The sequence below is a fragment of the Notechis scutatus genome, chromosome 2 (assembly GCF_049901735.1).
Source record: "Notechis scutatus isolate UNSWTSFEM ecotype Mainland chromosome 2, rNotScu1.2, whole genome shotgun sequence".
NCBI classification, from domain to species: Eukaryota; Metazoa; Chordata; class Lepidosauria; order Squamata; family Elapidae; genus Notechis; species Notechis scutatus.
Window position 1 is genome coordinate 109,742,908 of NC_142010.1, and position 13,909 is coordinate 109,756,816.

General features: G+C 37.9%; 1 protein-coding gene across 3 annotated transcripts in view; it reads left to right on the forward strand.

Annotated features, from left to right (window-relative positions):
• Positions 1 to 13,909, forward strand: part of CYGB (cytoglobin) — an 84,378-nt gene that overhangs the window by 40,262 nt on the left and 30,207 nt on the right. For all 3 annotated transcript variants that reach the window (XM_087955728.1, XM_026667522.2, XM_087955727.1), the window contains one exon: positions 9,272 to 9,503. In XM_087955728.1, the coding sequence (XP_087811854.1) occupies positions 9,272 to 9,503 (232 nt within the window). The remainder of the gene's footprint in view (positions 1 to 9,271; positions 9,504 to 13,909) is intronic.

Here is a 13,909-nt window from a genome sequence, read left to right on the forward strand (position 1 = left end):
TCAAATTAAACTATGGCTTAGAATATGAGCATCAGATCTAAACATATTAACTGTTTTCCTCCTTTATATAACTCTAGAGACTGAGAATTTTTACTTGCCTTCCGACCAAACTTTTGTGTCATGCATAGAATTAGAAATCAGCCAACTAGTCAATGAGGCAGTGGAAAATGGGAAAGGACTCCAGAATGAAAAGCCACATGTTGTGCTATGACTTATATTATCATCCATCACTTCTGCTTCATTGGAGTATAGTGGCATCTATGGGGGGGGGAGGCAGATGATAAAGCCTCACATCAATGCAATGCAGGTTCCACATTTTTATAATGTGTCATGATGTCACACACATGTATAAAAGGGCAGATTTTACTTTGCAACAGTACAATCCTATAGATGCCTTTGTTGTGACATCATGGAGGGCCTTGATGACTAATTGTTTTTTCCTGTTAATTTATATACAAGAAACCCCTATAAATTAGAACACTGAATTAAAAACAGCTAAGCAGGTTAGATCTCATCTTGAAATTCATGGAATTTGTGGAAGTAGAAATCTTCACACTCCTCCTATGTACCCCCAACAGGGAAGACTAATACCCAAGTCCAAGGCTTAAAATGCCTGAAAAATAGTTTATTCACACTGAAAACAATTCATCCTCTCACCTAGATTAATCTGATCAGCAATACTTTTTCTTAACTTACCCTAAACTTGTTTTATGTCTACCCGATTTTATGGTTAAAGATTTTTCCTTATAAAAAAAAAAAAGATAAACAGAAAGCTATTGGGTAGCAATCTTTTTCCTAAAAAAAAAATGCCTTTGTCTTGGTATAGACATTTCTGAATAATAAAAAAGTGGCTTCTGATAGCCAAGTCCTTTCCCCAGAAATATCCTCCCCATCTTCTCCATCCCAAAATATAAAAGTGAGCTGAGGGGGCAGGAATGATGAGGAAAACTGCACCACTTTGTTCTTTGGCAAAATATGTATTACAATTTGGTGACAGTCCTCCTGACTAATAACCATTTTATGAAATAACTTCTTATAGGTTCTCAAAATCCCAAGCATACCTATGGTTTAAGAATCCTGGGAGCTGAGCTGGGTGTGATTTTTTAAAATTGCTATCTTAAAGGAATGATTAAATTTCAAATAGGGCTTACTAACTCTTGTCAAGTTATATTGTCCCTGAAGCCTCCTTTACTTATTTTCCTGATCAGACGTTAGAACTTTTGCTGGTAACAAAAATAGTGGCTGTTCTACAATTCCGTAACAGTATTTATTTAAAGAACAGGCACAACCCAAAAATGTTCCATAAATACAAGCTAAGTGGCGTGTGTATTATCTGAGAAATTTATTTGTTATTATGCTGAACGGTATCCACTGTGCACATTTAAATAAAATACTAAGCATCATAGTTACTGAATAGTTGGAGCCGTCTGTTGTTCTCAGGCCATTAGTCATTTACGAGGAAAATTATTTTCTTTCAATTATAAAAGGCAACAATTGCATAGGGGTTGACCAGCGCAGGATAGTTGTGGATAATATTTTGACTTCATAAGAAAATTCTCCCGCTCTCTCTTAATTGATGTAACTGTGGAAACAGAGACCCCTTTTTATTAACAAACAAGCAAGCAAATGAAAGACAACTCTTTCCTCATTTGAAATAAGGCTTTCTCCTCATTAGCAAAGCTTTTATAAATATTTTTCATCCAACTGTTCCACAATTACTTAAAAACAATGATATTTTATTGATCCTTATTATCCTATTTATCTTGATGTCATTGTGTCAAAGTAAGTGTTCCCTTAGGCAGGAAGCCAACTGGGTGACTTTGAGCCAGTGATTTTTTTTTCCTCTGGCCTCTGAAGAAGGTATTGGCAAATTATTTCTAAAAAGGTTATCAAAAGGAGATTTGTCCATGTAGGCATCAGGAATGATGATTGATTTGAAGAATCATCAACAAAACACACATATACAGAGAGAATGAGGATACTCCAAAGGGCATAATTTTATACACAATGGCTTTAGTATAATATGCATACAGACATGACTTTAAGGTCTTATTTGTGGTTAAAGATTCTTGTTTAAAGGTGTTCATGGATTAAAATTTGCTTCATTTGCTCCAAACTCCAGATTTACTAGGTTCCATTCTAAATTATCTTATCAGATTGGCAAATGTATTAATGAACCTCTAAAAACATTCCCACCAATATTGACAGGCAAACCACCAGTATACAAGAATAAGAGCAAACCCAACTCCTTCCTCGCGCTGATTATGTTACCTAGTTTGATAATGAAATGTCTACAAGAAGATCACCAAGCTCAGAGAGAACCAAGAATTTCGCATGCCAAATATATTTCAGAAGTAATATTGGAAAGATTACAAGGATAATAAATATATTACCACATTGTTTAATATTGAGATCACTTTTCCAGCAGAAGAGATTTATATTTCAAAGACATACAAACTGAAAACATATTCTCAGCCCTACTAGAAATCTTTCCTCTGAATACAACAATTTCTCAAATTCTGCTGTTAAGGAAGGACACAACAATCCATAAATTTATGATATCTTTCTTTAGCAATACCTCCTTGTCCAACTGCACAGTTTTTATCTTGGGTTCTATTTCTTTCAGTCTGGATTTCCCAATAATAATAACTTGGATCCTGAAACAAATTAACAACATTCATGAGCAGAATATTATTTTGTTTGCCCCACTCACAGTTCTTAAGAAACAAATCAGATTTAGAAGTGCTCTCCAATTTTGAGAACACTCATATTTTTTATTCAGGAAGGCCTCTAACTTTTAAGGAGACACTAATCATTACCAATAGGACCAAGGAGGAGATACGGAACATGTTTTCTGTGTACTACATTCAACAAAGATATCTGATAGAATTGGTTTCATATTTTTTTACAGCATAGAATAGAATAGAATAGAATAGAATAGAATAGAATAGAATAGAATAGAATAGAATAGAATAGAATAGAATAGAATAGAATAGAATAGAATAGAATAGAATACTTTATTGACCAAGTATGATTGGACACACAAGGAATTTGGTGTAAATACTCTCAGTATACATAAAGAAAAGGTACATTTGTTAAAAATCAAGAATCATAACGTACAACACTTAATGACAGTCATAGGGTACAATCAACAATCAAATCGTATTAGGAAACAGTCAAGTGGGAGGGGAGGGGTGATAAGGAGTGGTGAGAAGATTAACAGTAATAGTAGTGTACACTTTGTAAATAGTTGAACAGTGTTGAGAGAATTATTTGTTTAGCAGAGTGATGGCTTTCGGGGAAAAACTATTCTTATGTCTAGTTGTTCTGGTGTACAGTGCTATATAGCGTTGTTTTGAGGGAAGGAGTTGAAACAGTTTATGTCTGAGATGTGAGGGGTCTGTAAATATTTTCACAGCCCTCTTCTTGACTCGTGCAGTATACAGGTCCTCAATTGAAGGCAGGTGGGTAGTAATTGTTTTTTCTGCAGTCCTAATTATCCTCTGAAGTCTGTGTCTGTCCTGTTGGGTTGCAGAACCAAACCAGACAGTTATAGAGGTGCAGATGATAGACTCAATAATTCCTCTGTAGAACTGTATCAGCAGCTTCTTGGGCAGTTTGAGCTTTCTGAGTTGGCGCAGAAAGAACATTCTTTCTTGTGCTTTTTTGATGATGTTTTTGATGTTAGGTGTCCATTTTAGGTCATGTGATATGGTAGAACCTAGAAATTTGAAGGTCTCTACTGTTGAAACTGTGTTGTTTAGTATTGTAAGAGGTGGTAGTATAGGAGGGTTTCTTCTAAAGTCTACCACCATTTCTATGGTTTTGAGTGTGTTCAGTTCCAGATTGTTCCGGTTACACCACGAGGCAAGTTATATAACCTCCTGTCTGTATGCAGATTCATCATTGTCTCGAATGAGACCAATCACTGTTGTGTCATCAGCAAACTTCAGTATTTTAACAGATGGATCGTTTGAGATGCAGTCATTGGTATATAAAGAGAAGAGAAGTGGAGATAACATACAGTCTTGAGACGGGGGCTGTGCTGATTGTACAGATATCGGATGTGATTCCACCTAGCTTCACCTGCTGCTTCCTGTCTGTTAGGAAGCTTATGATCCTTGAATGCCTTATTGGTAGAAAAGCAATAGATAAGAAATAAGAGAGTACTGTAAATAAGTAATGAGCAAATGAAATAGCTATTTATCATTACCTCACATCATTTAAAAAAATATTTATTATTGTATTTCTTTATTCTGTAAGACACAATGGACAACTGTTCATCTTTCAAAGAATATATTTCATGTTAATAATCTTTTTAAAAAAATATTTTTAGCAACTGGCCAAGAATGTGAGAGAAGTTGCATTTAATAATTTAGGCAGAAAGTCTGAAGACCTGGTCACTGTCCACTGTCATCTCCTTTTGCCTCTTTTAGATGTTAGAGAGCTTCAGAAGAACACATTGCAGGAGTTCACATTGGCTACTAAAACAGATTTCTCTAAAATTGTGTCAGAATTCTGTCACTAGGGTCAGAATTCTTCACTGTCAAGGAAGCAACTATCAAAATTTATATCAGCCCTGAGATATCCTTCCAGGAGCGGAATGGGACAATTTGCCACAGCCAACTTGCTGTGGTCAACTAACCATAGTCAAGTTGCCAAGGGACAACTTGCTGTGGGATAATTTAACCATTCAATTTAATTATTTAAAATAAATTTAAAATTATTTTATTTTTTGTCACTCACAATTCATTCTATCCCTCCTTTCGCATCCTTTCTTTAATGATTCTATCCCACCATTTCTTTGATATTAGTGTAACTCTTGTCCCACAGTGAGTTGTCCCCAGGTAAGTTGGCTGTGGTGAGTTGTCCCATGGTTAGTTGGCTGCAGCAAGTTGGCTGTATTGAGTTGGCTGTGGCGAATTGTCATAGACCCTTCCAGGAACCACAGAATTGCACTCTTAACCGTAAGGTTATAATCTCAGGAACAAAACCTATATCTTCAAAGGGCCAAAGGAAAAGAGGTCTTTTTGAAAAGACATCTTGTACACATTTATCAACCATTTGTCAGAAGATTCTTAAAAGGAATTCATAAGATAAGCAGTTCCATAGAATTCATACTTTGACAGCGCCTTTTATCAATTTTATTTGTCCATGTTGTGCAATAGAAGTGTTAGATCTGCAAAGCCTTCCAGAAGCCTCTTAAAAGTGAAAACCTCAAAAATATTTTAAGGAGGATGGAAAGTGGAATGTAGTCCTAATGGACAGTATAGGAGGAAAGGCTACTGTAGAGATGGGGAAAGGGCTGGAGGTGGGACAGGAGAAATGTAACAGAGCATTAGAATTTAAAATGTTTCATACAGAACTGCAAAATGTTGTTGCAGCTCCTACTTTTCTATACTTTTCTGTATCTTTATGCATTCCTCATAATCGCCATGTGCTGGCTGGTTTCTTTCCTATTTAAAGAGCAAATATCAATAACCCAACATAACTTATTTAGTTTTATATTACATGCTTTTTGGAGGGAGGGCAATATTCTATAAAACAATGCTAAATTAAATTAGGGGTCTTAAGTCGGTTCTCAGCTTTTTTCACTGTGCCCTCTGCTTTCTTTTTAAAACTTTTTAACACCAACCCTGCAATATAGCACCAGTCAAGGAACAAATGAAGCTCTGATTTATATGGATGCATTCATATAAATTAGCATAACCAGTTAGGAAACCATTATCAATAAGGATTTATATAAAATTTATTTCTACTTATTTATATGTATAAAATTCTTAAAGATCCATCTCATCTAGGGCACCCTTTTTTTTTTTAACTATTACCATCTGGTAGGCGGTATAGGACAATAAAGACAAGGACAATTAGGCTGAAAAACAGCTTCTACCCCAGAGCAGCAACTATATTGAATTCTACTGTGTAGTGCAATATTAAAGCAATATGAGGGGTTTTCCATTCAATTGTATAGAATGTGAAGGATATGTATTTGTGTTTTATTTTTTTATGTATAATGCACACTGAAGATGGCATTTAATTTCATTGTATGAGGTGCAATGACAATAAACTAAAAAAGCCATAATTAAATAATAACCATACTTTACAGAAGGAAAAGCACAGCTCTTATCACAATAACTTAGGTGACCTGTGTGCCAGCTTTGTCCAGATCTTAATTGTCAAGTGTCAGGTCCAGAACACACACACACCCTTCTCCCTTTTCTCAAGGCCTTTTAATTAGACTTACATTGCACACTCATTCAGACAGAAAACAACTTCAAAGGGAGGATCATTTAGGGAAATTCGACACATAGTTTCTGCAATGTATAGACAGAAGTAAACATATATGTTAGATTTGCTATCCTGATAGTAAGGAAAGAACAACAGGGACAAATATATTATTGAGCTAATCCTCACTTAGCAACCATGGGGCGGGCAAGTCGGTTATTGAGCAAAATAGTTGCTGACTGAATTGTGCTAATGATCTTACTGCAGCTTTCATTTGCTTTTAAAACCTGCAAGGGTCAGAAATGCAAGGATAGGTTGCAAAGTTACTTTTGCAATTGAGTAACCTAGCTGAATTCTGTATCTCTAGTGAGCAGTACATTAATCTAGGCAGCTTGCTTTTTGTAACATCTTGCTTGCAAAGCTTTTCCAAAGATTTCATACTTTTTCTGACATTTTGGCTCATCCTAATATTAGGGGTGGCAACAATCCTTTGGCTTTGACTCTTCATCTGCCTCCTTTCCTCTTTCGTAATACAACAGTTATTTTCTACTAAGACACCAATCTGGCATCCACTTTGTCTCACTTGCTTGGCTATCTTTTTCCCAGAAAGGGGCAGGCTGCTTTGGAACCATCTATCAGACAGCTGTTTTTTTGATCCTGGGGGGGAAAAATGGGCAGGACCTATTGTTGCTGGCAGAAATAACCATTGGACAGGCCTGTACCTGAGTATTTTGCAGAGCAACCTGAGAGTGAGACTTAATTAACAGCAGCCTTCACACACATTTCAATCAGAATAGAGCTGGAAGGGACCTTGGAGGTCTTCTAGTCCACCTCCTGCTCAAGCAAAAGACCCTATACCATTTCAGACTAGTGGCTGTCCAGTCTCTTGATAGCCCCTAGTGATGAAGCGCCCACAACTTCTGAAGGCAAACTGTTCCACTGATTAATTGTCCTCAGTGTCAAGAAGTTTCTCCTTAATTCCAGGTTGCTTCTTCTCCTTGAGAGAAGCAACCTTCCTTCTATCAACAACAACTCGAGAGACAGGTATTTGGACTGGATCAGAAAGAAAATGAATGAATATTCAAAAGGCGAAATAAAGCACTTTATCCTTCCCTTCCCTGCCCCCCTCCTGCCCTCTGTCTCTCATCTTTCCTGTCCTCTTGCTTTCCACGCAGTCTTCTCACTTCAGAACTTATTTCAGGCAGGCTGATGAATCCCAGACGTCTAAGGGAAGGCAGCAGGAGATACGGTTATTCCATTTGCAGCTTCACACGGCTCCCCTGACAATCTCTTGTGTGAGACCGGCCAAGTGGGAACAACCTAATCAAGGGGAACCAAAAGAGTCGGCTGTACTGTCATGATGTGTGGGTGGAGGAATCAGTCAGGGTCAAAAACAGCCAGGTGGTTGTTCCCTCCCACCTGTCTCTGGAGTGAAATTGGCCTACTAGGAATTTGCTTGAAGAGCAAACTGTGTAAACATCAGGAAGTAACTCTCAAAGCCATGGCTGCCATTCTGTGCCACATGGTTCTAGGCTTTTCAACCTTTCTGAGGACAAGATACATTTGGGAGTAGAAGGGGAGACCTTAACTGAAATTCTGATTTGTTCACATGCTAATCTTTTTCCAAGTCTTCAGCAATGAAGTACTCTTGGTGACTGTAGTCCTTATCCTATCTCTCCAGAATTGTTGGGAAGGATAGAAATGTGCCCCCTTCCTCAGCATGAGTTTCTTGCGGGGGGGAAACAGAATATGACTGCAATTAGTACATAAACCCCCAATATTTGTGTTAAATTTATATTTTACCGACAAAGAAATAAAGGAAGACTAGTATAGATCTATTTCAAGCTATTTAGCTCTCATCAGCTAGCCATGCCCTTTGAACACCCTGATTATCCACTAAATAGCTAAATAGCTTGATGAGAGCTAAATTGCTTGAAATAGATCTATACCAGTCTCCCTTTATTTCTTTGTTGGTAAAACATAAATTTAACACAAAAGTAGTTTTTCGCAAAAGCGACTGCCTGCAAAAGCTCCCAGATTGGGGCTGAAAGGCGAAAACGGAAGCAATATGCTCCACCCCATAATTCGGTAGACCAGGTTGCCCTGATAGACCAGTCCCACCAGGGAAAAAAAACACTTAAAGTTTGTTAAGAAAGTGAACTAGACTAGTGTTTCAACCAGTTCAACAGTACTGCATCTCCTATACACACATCACTGAAAAAAATTGGAATCAAACAGAACAAAGGGTTGCGGGGGGTTGCCTCACAAAGCACAGTTTTGCACGAACCAAAAGTTCTCATCATTAAATTGTGATATATTGGCCCACCGCCCTTGTCCTCAGACTGGATGACTTAATCATTTATATTGTTTATACCATTTTTATTGCTTACACTGTTTTTATTGTAAGTTAATATGAGGCTAATATGAAAATGTAACAACACATCAAATAAAATAAGTGAACAAATGAATGCTTGGTAGAGTTTTATGCATTGACTTAAAAGTGAGCTAAAGGGATAATCATCTCTACAGAAACTTAAAGTATCATCCTGGGGAATATATTGGCTGAAATAAAAGCACTAGGCTTGGTTCAAACTAGCTGCAACAGACAGGCCATTTTTTTCTTGATGATACTCGGTGAAATAAAATGATAAATATGGGAGATAGGCATTCACCCTAACAGCTCTTCCACATAAAATTAAATTTACTTTTATTTTTTACTTCCACAGTAAAATCACTTGAAGTTCAGGCTTCTTCCAGTTTTAAAATGCTCCGATATGTAATATTGCTTCATTGGCTTCCCAAAATTCCTTAAAAACAATTGACTTTTCTGCTGGCATGATTACAATTCATCGGAAAGCTAACGTTGTAGTAGAAGCTGCCCTAATGCTGTGAGGAAAAATGGCGTCTGGGTCTCCCTCTTGAAGTGCTTACTTTAAGGATTTCACTTCACTTCCACTACTCTCTCCTCCCCAACCACCTCAAAATACATTGTGACATATTGTTTTCCAAACTAACTCATCACTCTTCTCTTTTCGGTATTGTGCAGATTCTTTGTCAACTTCCCATCTGCCAAGCAGTACTTCAGCCAATTCAAGCACATGGAAGATCCACTAGAGATGGAAAGGAGCCTGCAGCTGCGTAAACATGCCGGGAGGGTCATGGGGGCTATTAATAGTGTGGTGGAGAACATATACGATTCGGAAAAGGTCTCCTCTGTGTTAGCTCTGGTGGGCAAGGCACACGCTGTCAAGCACAAAGTGGACCCTGTCTACTTTAAGGTAAGGGCAAAATCATGTCCTTGAACACTGATAAGAAAACCCCAAGCCAAATGACATAGACATAAAACAGTAATACTGACTGGCTAGTAGGTCCTTGCAATTTCCAATTTGGTGATTTATTATATCAAAATATTTAAGTGATGTAGAATCTCCATCTAATTCATGGGTGTCAAACACGCAGGGTCATTTTGCCATCATGTGACGTTTTGCCATGTTTTTCCCATTTGCAGAGCTGGGGTGGGCGTGGCCTGTGCGTGATGCATCCAGCCCACGGCCCTCCAGATTGACACCCCTGATCTAATTCTAATAACAAAATCTATATATTATTTTGTTGTGCGATCATCAATATTCAGTTTATTTGTAAGATTCACAAACTATTAAATGTGTATATTAAAGTCTTCTGTTTACAATCATTCCCATTTGTTTTAGCATGAGGATTGAGTGGAGTTTGTTTGCAATATCCTAAGAGTATGTATAAGGCAAGGGCATAGACCAGCAAACACATATACATTTTTTCCATCATTCACTCTACAGGGAGGCAATAAACTCAGACTTGAATTAATTGCTATTTTTCCAAAACATTTTTTTTTAAATCATGGGTTAAGGGCTTTTTGAAAGATTACTCAGATTGTCATTTTTAGATGGAGAAGACTAGAATGTCTTCCTGTCCTTCAGAGTAGAGGTGGGCTTCACATGATTTAACAACAGGTTCACCAAATGCAGAACCGAAAATGTGAGCATCAATATAGTTCTAGGGAACCATATTCTTTCTGCTAAAGAATCTCAAGCCAATGAACTCTTATTTGCTCATCTCATGCTATTGACTTCATTGTAAATAGAGCACTTAGAGTAACTTCACCTTACTGCAGATCTGTTTCTATTGATTTTGAACTCAAGAACTGTCATTGGTTCTAGTTGATGACTGATTCTAGTTGATGACCAATGGATGATATCACAATTGTCCTTCAGTATAGACAAATTTTTATGTCACCCACTACTAGTTCTTATAAATACCTATGAATTTAGTTCAAAGTGTGCCCAAAACAGAGGGAAGGTGCCCTACAGAGCAAAGAGCACCAAATGAATTGCCCACAAATTTGGATGCATGATAGGTTATACAGTTTCATCCTTAAACACTATGCCCTTCAATAATTATGAAGAACTGAAATAAACTAAATTGTTAATAGTATCGCAAGAATTATTTCAGTGTTTTGAATTTGCCTGTACACCTGATGGAGAATCACAATGGGGAATATGTTACCCTACAATAGGATCTGTTGATAAGAGAGGGGATTCAAATAAAAATGTTGTCCTGCAATCTCGCGAGACATTAAAAACCGCTGCACAAAGCACTTCCCCTTGAATCAGAAAAACCACACCAAGAAATTGACTTGACTGAAATGATTCTCCAATTCCACTAAGAATTCTAAAAATTGTAACTATATTATAGAACAAGTAATACTTTGTTAATGGTTTCTACAATCATTATGATTCACATACTTTTTTAGAAAGTTCAATATCAAAAAGGTTTGATATTGATTTGTCATAGAGAAATGCATAATATGTACCTAATGATCAAAAACATTAAATGTCGGGAACAAACCCTTGTAAATGCAGTGTCCTAATGGTGCTTTGGGCCCATAAGAATACCTGCTTACACTGAGCTTGGTTGTTTTCCTGCAGACATTCTATGATTATGCTAAGTAACATCATAAGCTATATAGCAGCTTGGTTGTAGTATGGTTTCTTCTTTAACGGTGCCTTGATTTTAGTATTGTTTCTTCCATGTTTATCTGGTGTTGCTTCTTACTAATCCTAGATATTGGGTGCCCTGGGGCTGTTTCTTTCTTCCCTTGACTTTTGGTTGTATCTTTTTAAAAGTGGTATGTAAATAGCGTTTATCCAACCTATTCTGCCAGTTTGGGCCAGTTCGTGCGAACCGGATGTTAAATTTACATCTGGTTTGCTGAACCGGTAATTGAACCAACTGGCTGACCCCGCCCACCCTGCCCTACCCCTCCCAGGAGTTTCCACCCATCCTGTTTTGGATATAGGTAAGTGCACGGTCTGCACAGAGGCTCTGGGAGGGCAAAAAACGCCCCTCCTGGAAGTTTTGGAAGTCCAGAAACGGGCCTATTTCTGGCTTCCTAAGGGCCTCTGGAGCCCGCCGGAAGCTGTTTTTGCCTCCCAGAGGCCCAAGGGAAGCCTCCAGACTCTAGGAAGGCAAAAACAGTCATCCTGAAAGTTCTGGTAGGCCACACCTACTATGGCAATGCCCACCCAGCAATCGGGCAGAGAACCAGTTGTTGGGATTTTTGAATCCCACCCCTGGGTTTATCTCTATGTGTCTGCAGGTGGCTGATTTGTCAGAATGCCAACTTTCCAGGAATTCCCTAGCATTTTTGAATTTGGCTTGATTTATTCTAAAATATCAACAGTTTCCCAGCTGAGACACTAAAGATGATAGCAGTCACAGTGTAGAACAGACAGGAAGACTGGCAGAACACATTTCAGAATATCAGCTAACAATCAGATATAAAGTACCCTGTTCTGGTCTGCCCCGCTGATTTAAAGATGAAACAGTTCTCAGCCTTTTGCAGTTGAATAGAATAGAATAACAGAGTTGGAAAGGACCACTTCAGACAAATGGTTATCCAACCACTTCTTAAAAACCAGTGTTGGAACATTCACAACTTTTAGAGGCAAGTTGTTCCACTGATTAATTGTTCTAACTGTCAGGAAATTTCTCCTTAGTTCTAAGTTGCTTCTCTCCTTGATTAGTTTCCACCCATTGCTTCTTGTCCTGCCCTCAGGTGCTTTGGAGAATAGCTTGACTCAATAATGAATATTTGCCACGTAGTTTTAAAATATCCGATCTGCCCACTATTCTGACAAGATTGATGCCTTTTGAAATATGCCTTGTGATGTTTGAAACTTCCAATTTGACTTTCAGACACAAACATGAAGACACCAGTATAAGTTATATATTATGAATGCTCTCAATTATTTGATTTTTCATCTCTTTTATGCTGAGGTTCTATTACTTCTAATCTATAGCAAACTGGGGGTTGGGGGCTAGTTGCAGCCTCTCTATCCTGTCTCTCCTTTGGTTAGAATTATTCATGCAATAGGAATCTTCAACCAGGATCGCTATAGTGAGCCTCAAGTGAACTATCTCTGAAGACAGACCAGAAGTAGCAGGTGGGAGGTTGTGCATATTTTAACAGCGATTCAGGAGTGCTTTAGACATGGTGTGAATGCAGCACTTCTCTGCAGTTTATTCAAACACACCAGTCTTTTTTTCAGGCTTCTGTACTAGCCCATTGCTTAAGAGTCAGATTCCTTTTGATTCGTTAAAGAAAAATGTATTTTTTAAGCTTGTGAAGAAGCGGGGGGTGGGGTGGTGGGGAGCTGTTTTCATAGATAGCAAAATAAAATAAAATACTACACTCACATGAAGTCTGAAGCACATGCCGAATCATTTTTCAGTTCAAGGGATTAGCACAAAATGTAGCTGCTAAAGTACTAATTAGAACTAGTAATTGAAACACATCTCACTTGTGTGGGAAATAGCCTCTGTCCAATTTAAATACAAATATTTAATCGTAAGGTAGCTACTGAAAAAAAAAAATCTGCTTCTAGATTACCTGTCCCATGACTCATAAAGACTAAAGGAGCTGTTTTCTTAATAACGTTAGGTATTGAGGATAGTTTTTGGGGCTCCTGCTTGCAGAATTCTCTTGGCACATAGACCAATGTTTTTCTAACATCAAGAAAACACTTTTCTAATCTCCTTGCTTTTATTAAGTATTTGGTCATCTAATTTTATTGTTGATTTTGTTCTATTGATTTGATTTTGGAATTATGTTGTGTTACAAGTCTGTAGAGATTCCTAGTTATCCAGGTCATGGTTGTCCCAAAGGTGTTTTTCAGGAGGCAACTGGGCTTTCTTGTTTTTTCTTTTGAAGATGTTTCGCTTCTCATCCAAGAAGCTTCTTCAGCTCTGACAGGATAGTGGGGAATGGAAGTATATTCCTTGCAGACAGCTGGTAATCTGCATTCTTTTAGAGGGCCGTTGAAGCACTTGGAGGTTTATCTGTGTCCTCAGGGTCACCTGAGTAGCTCCTGGTTCCTGTAGTCTGCAATTTTTGCTCTGGAAATCTGTTCCTACTCCCACACCATTCAAAGGGTGTTCTTCCCAAATTGTACAGCTAAAAGTCTGTATATTGTGTTACCAACCAAATAGTCTGCTTTACAATTCCCTCAGTGCAAGCTGTGGTGCAGCCTTGGGGCTGAAATTCAGAGTCCCACAGGCTGCTGAAATGGCCACATAGGACATGTCAGATGATGAGGAAAATAGTAAACAAGCCCAACTTTAATATAACTAAAGGCTTATTTTTCACGTT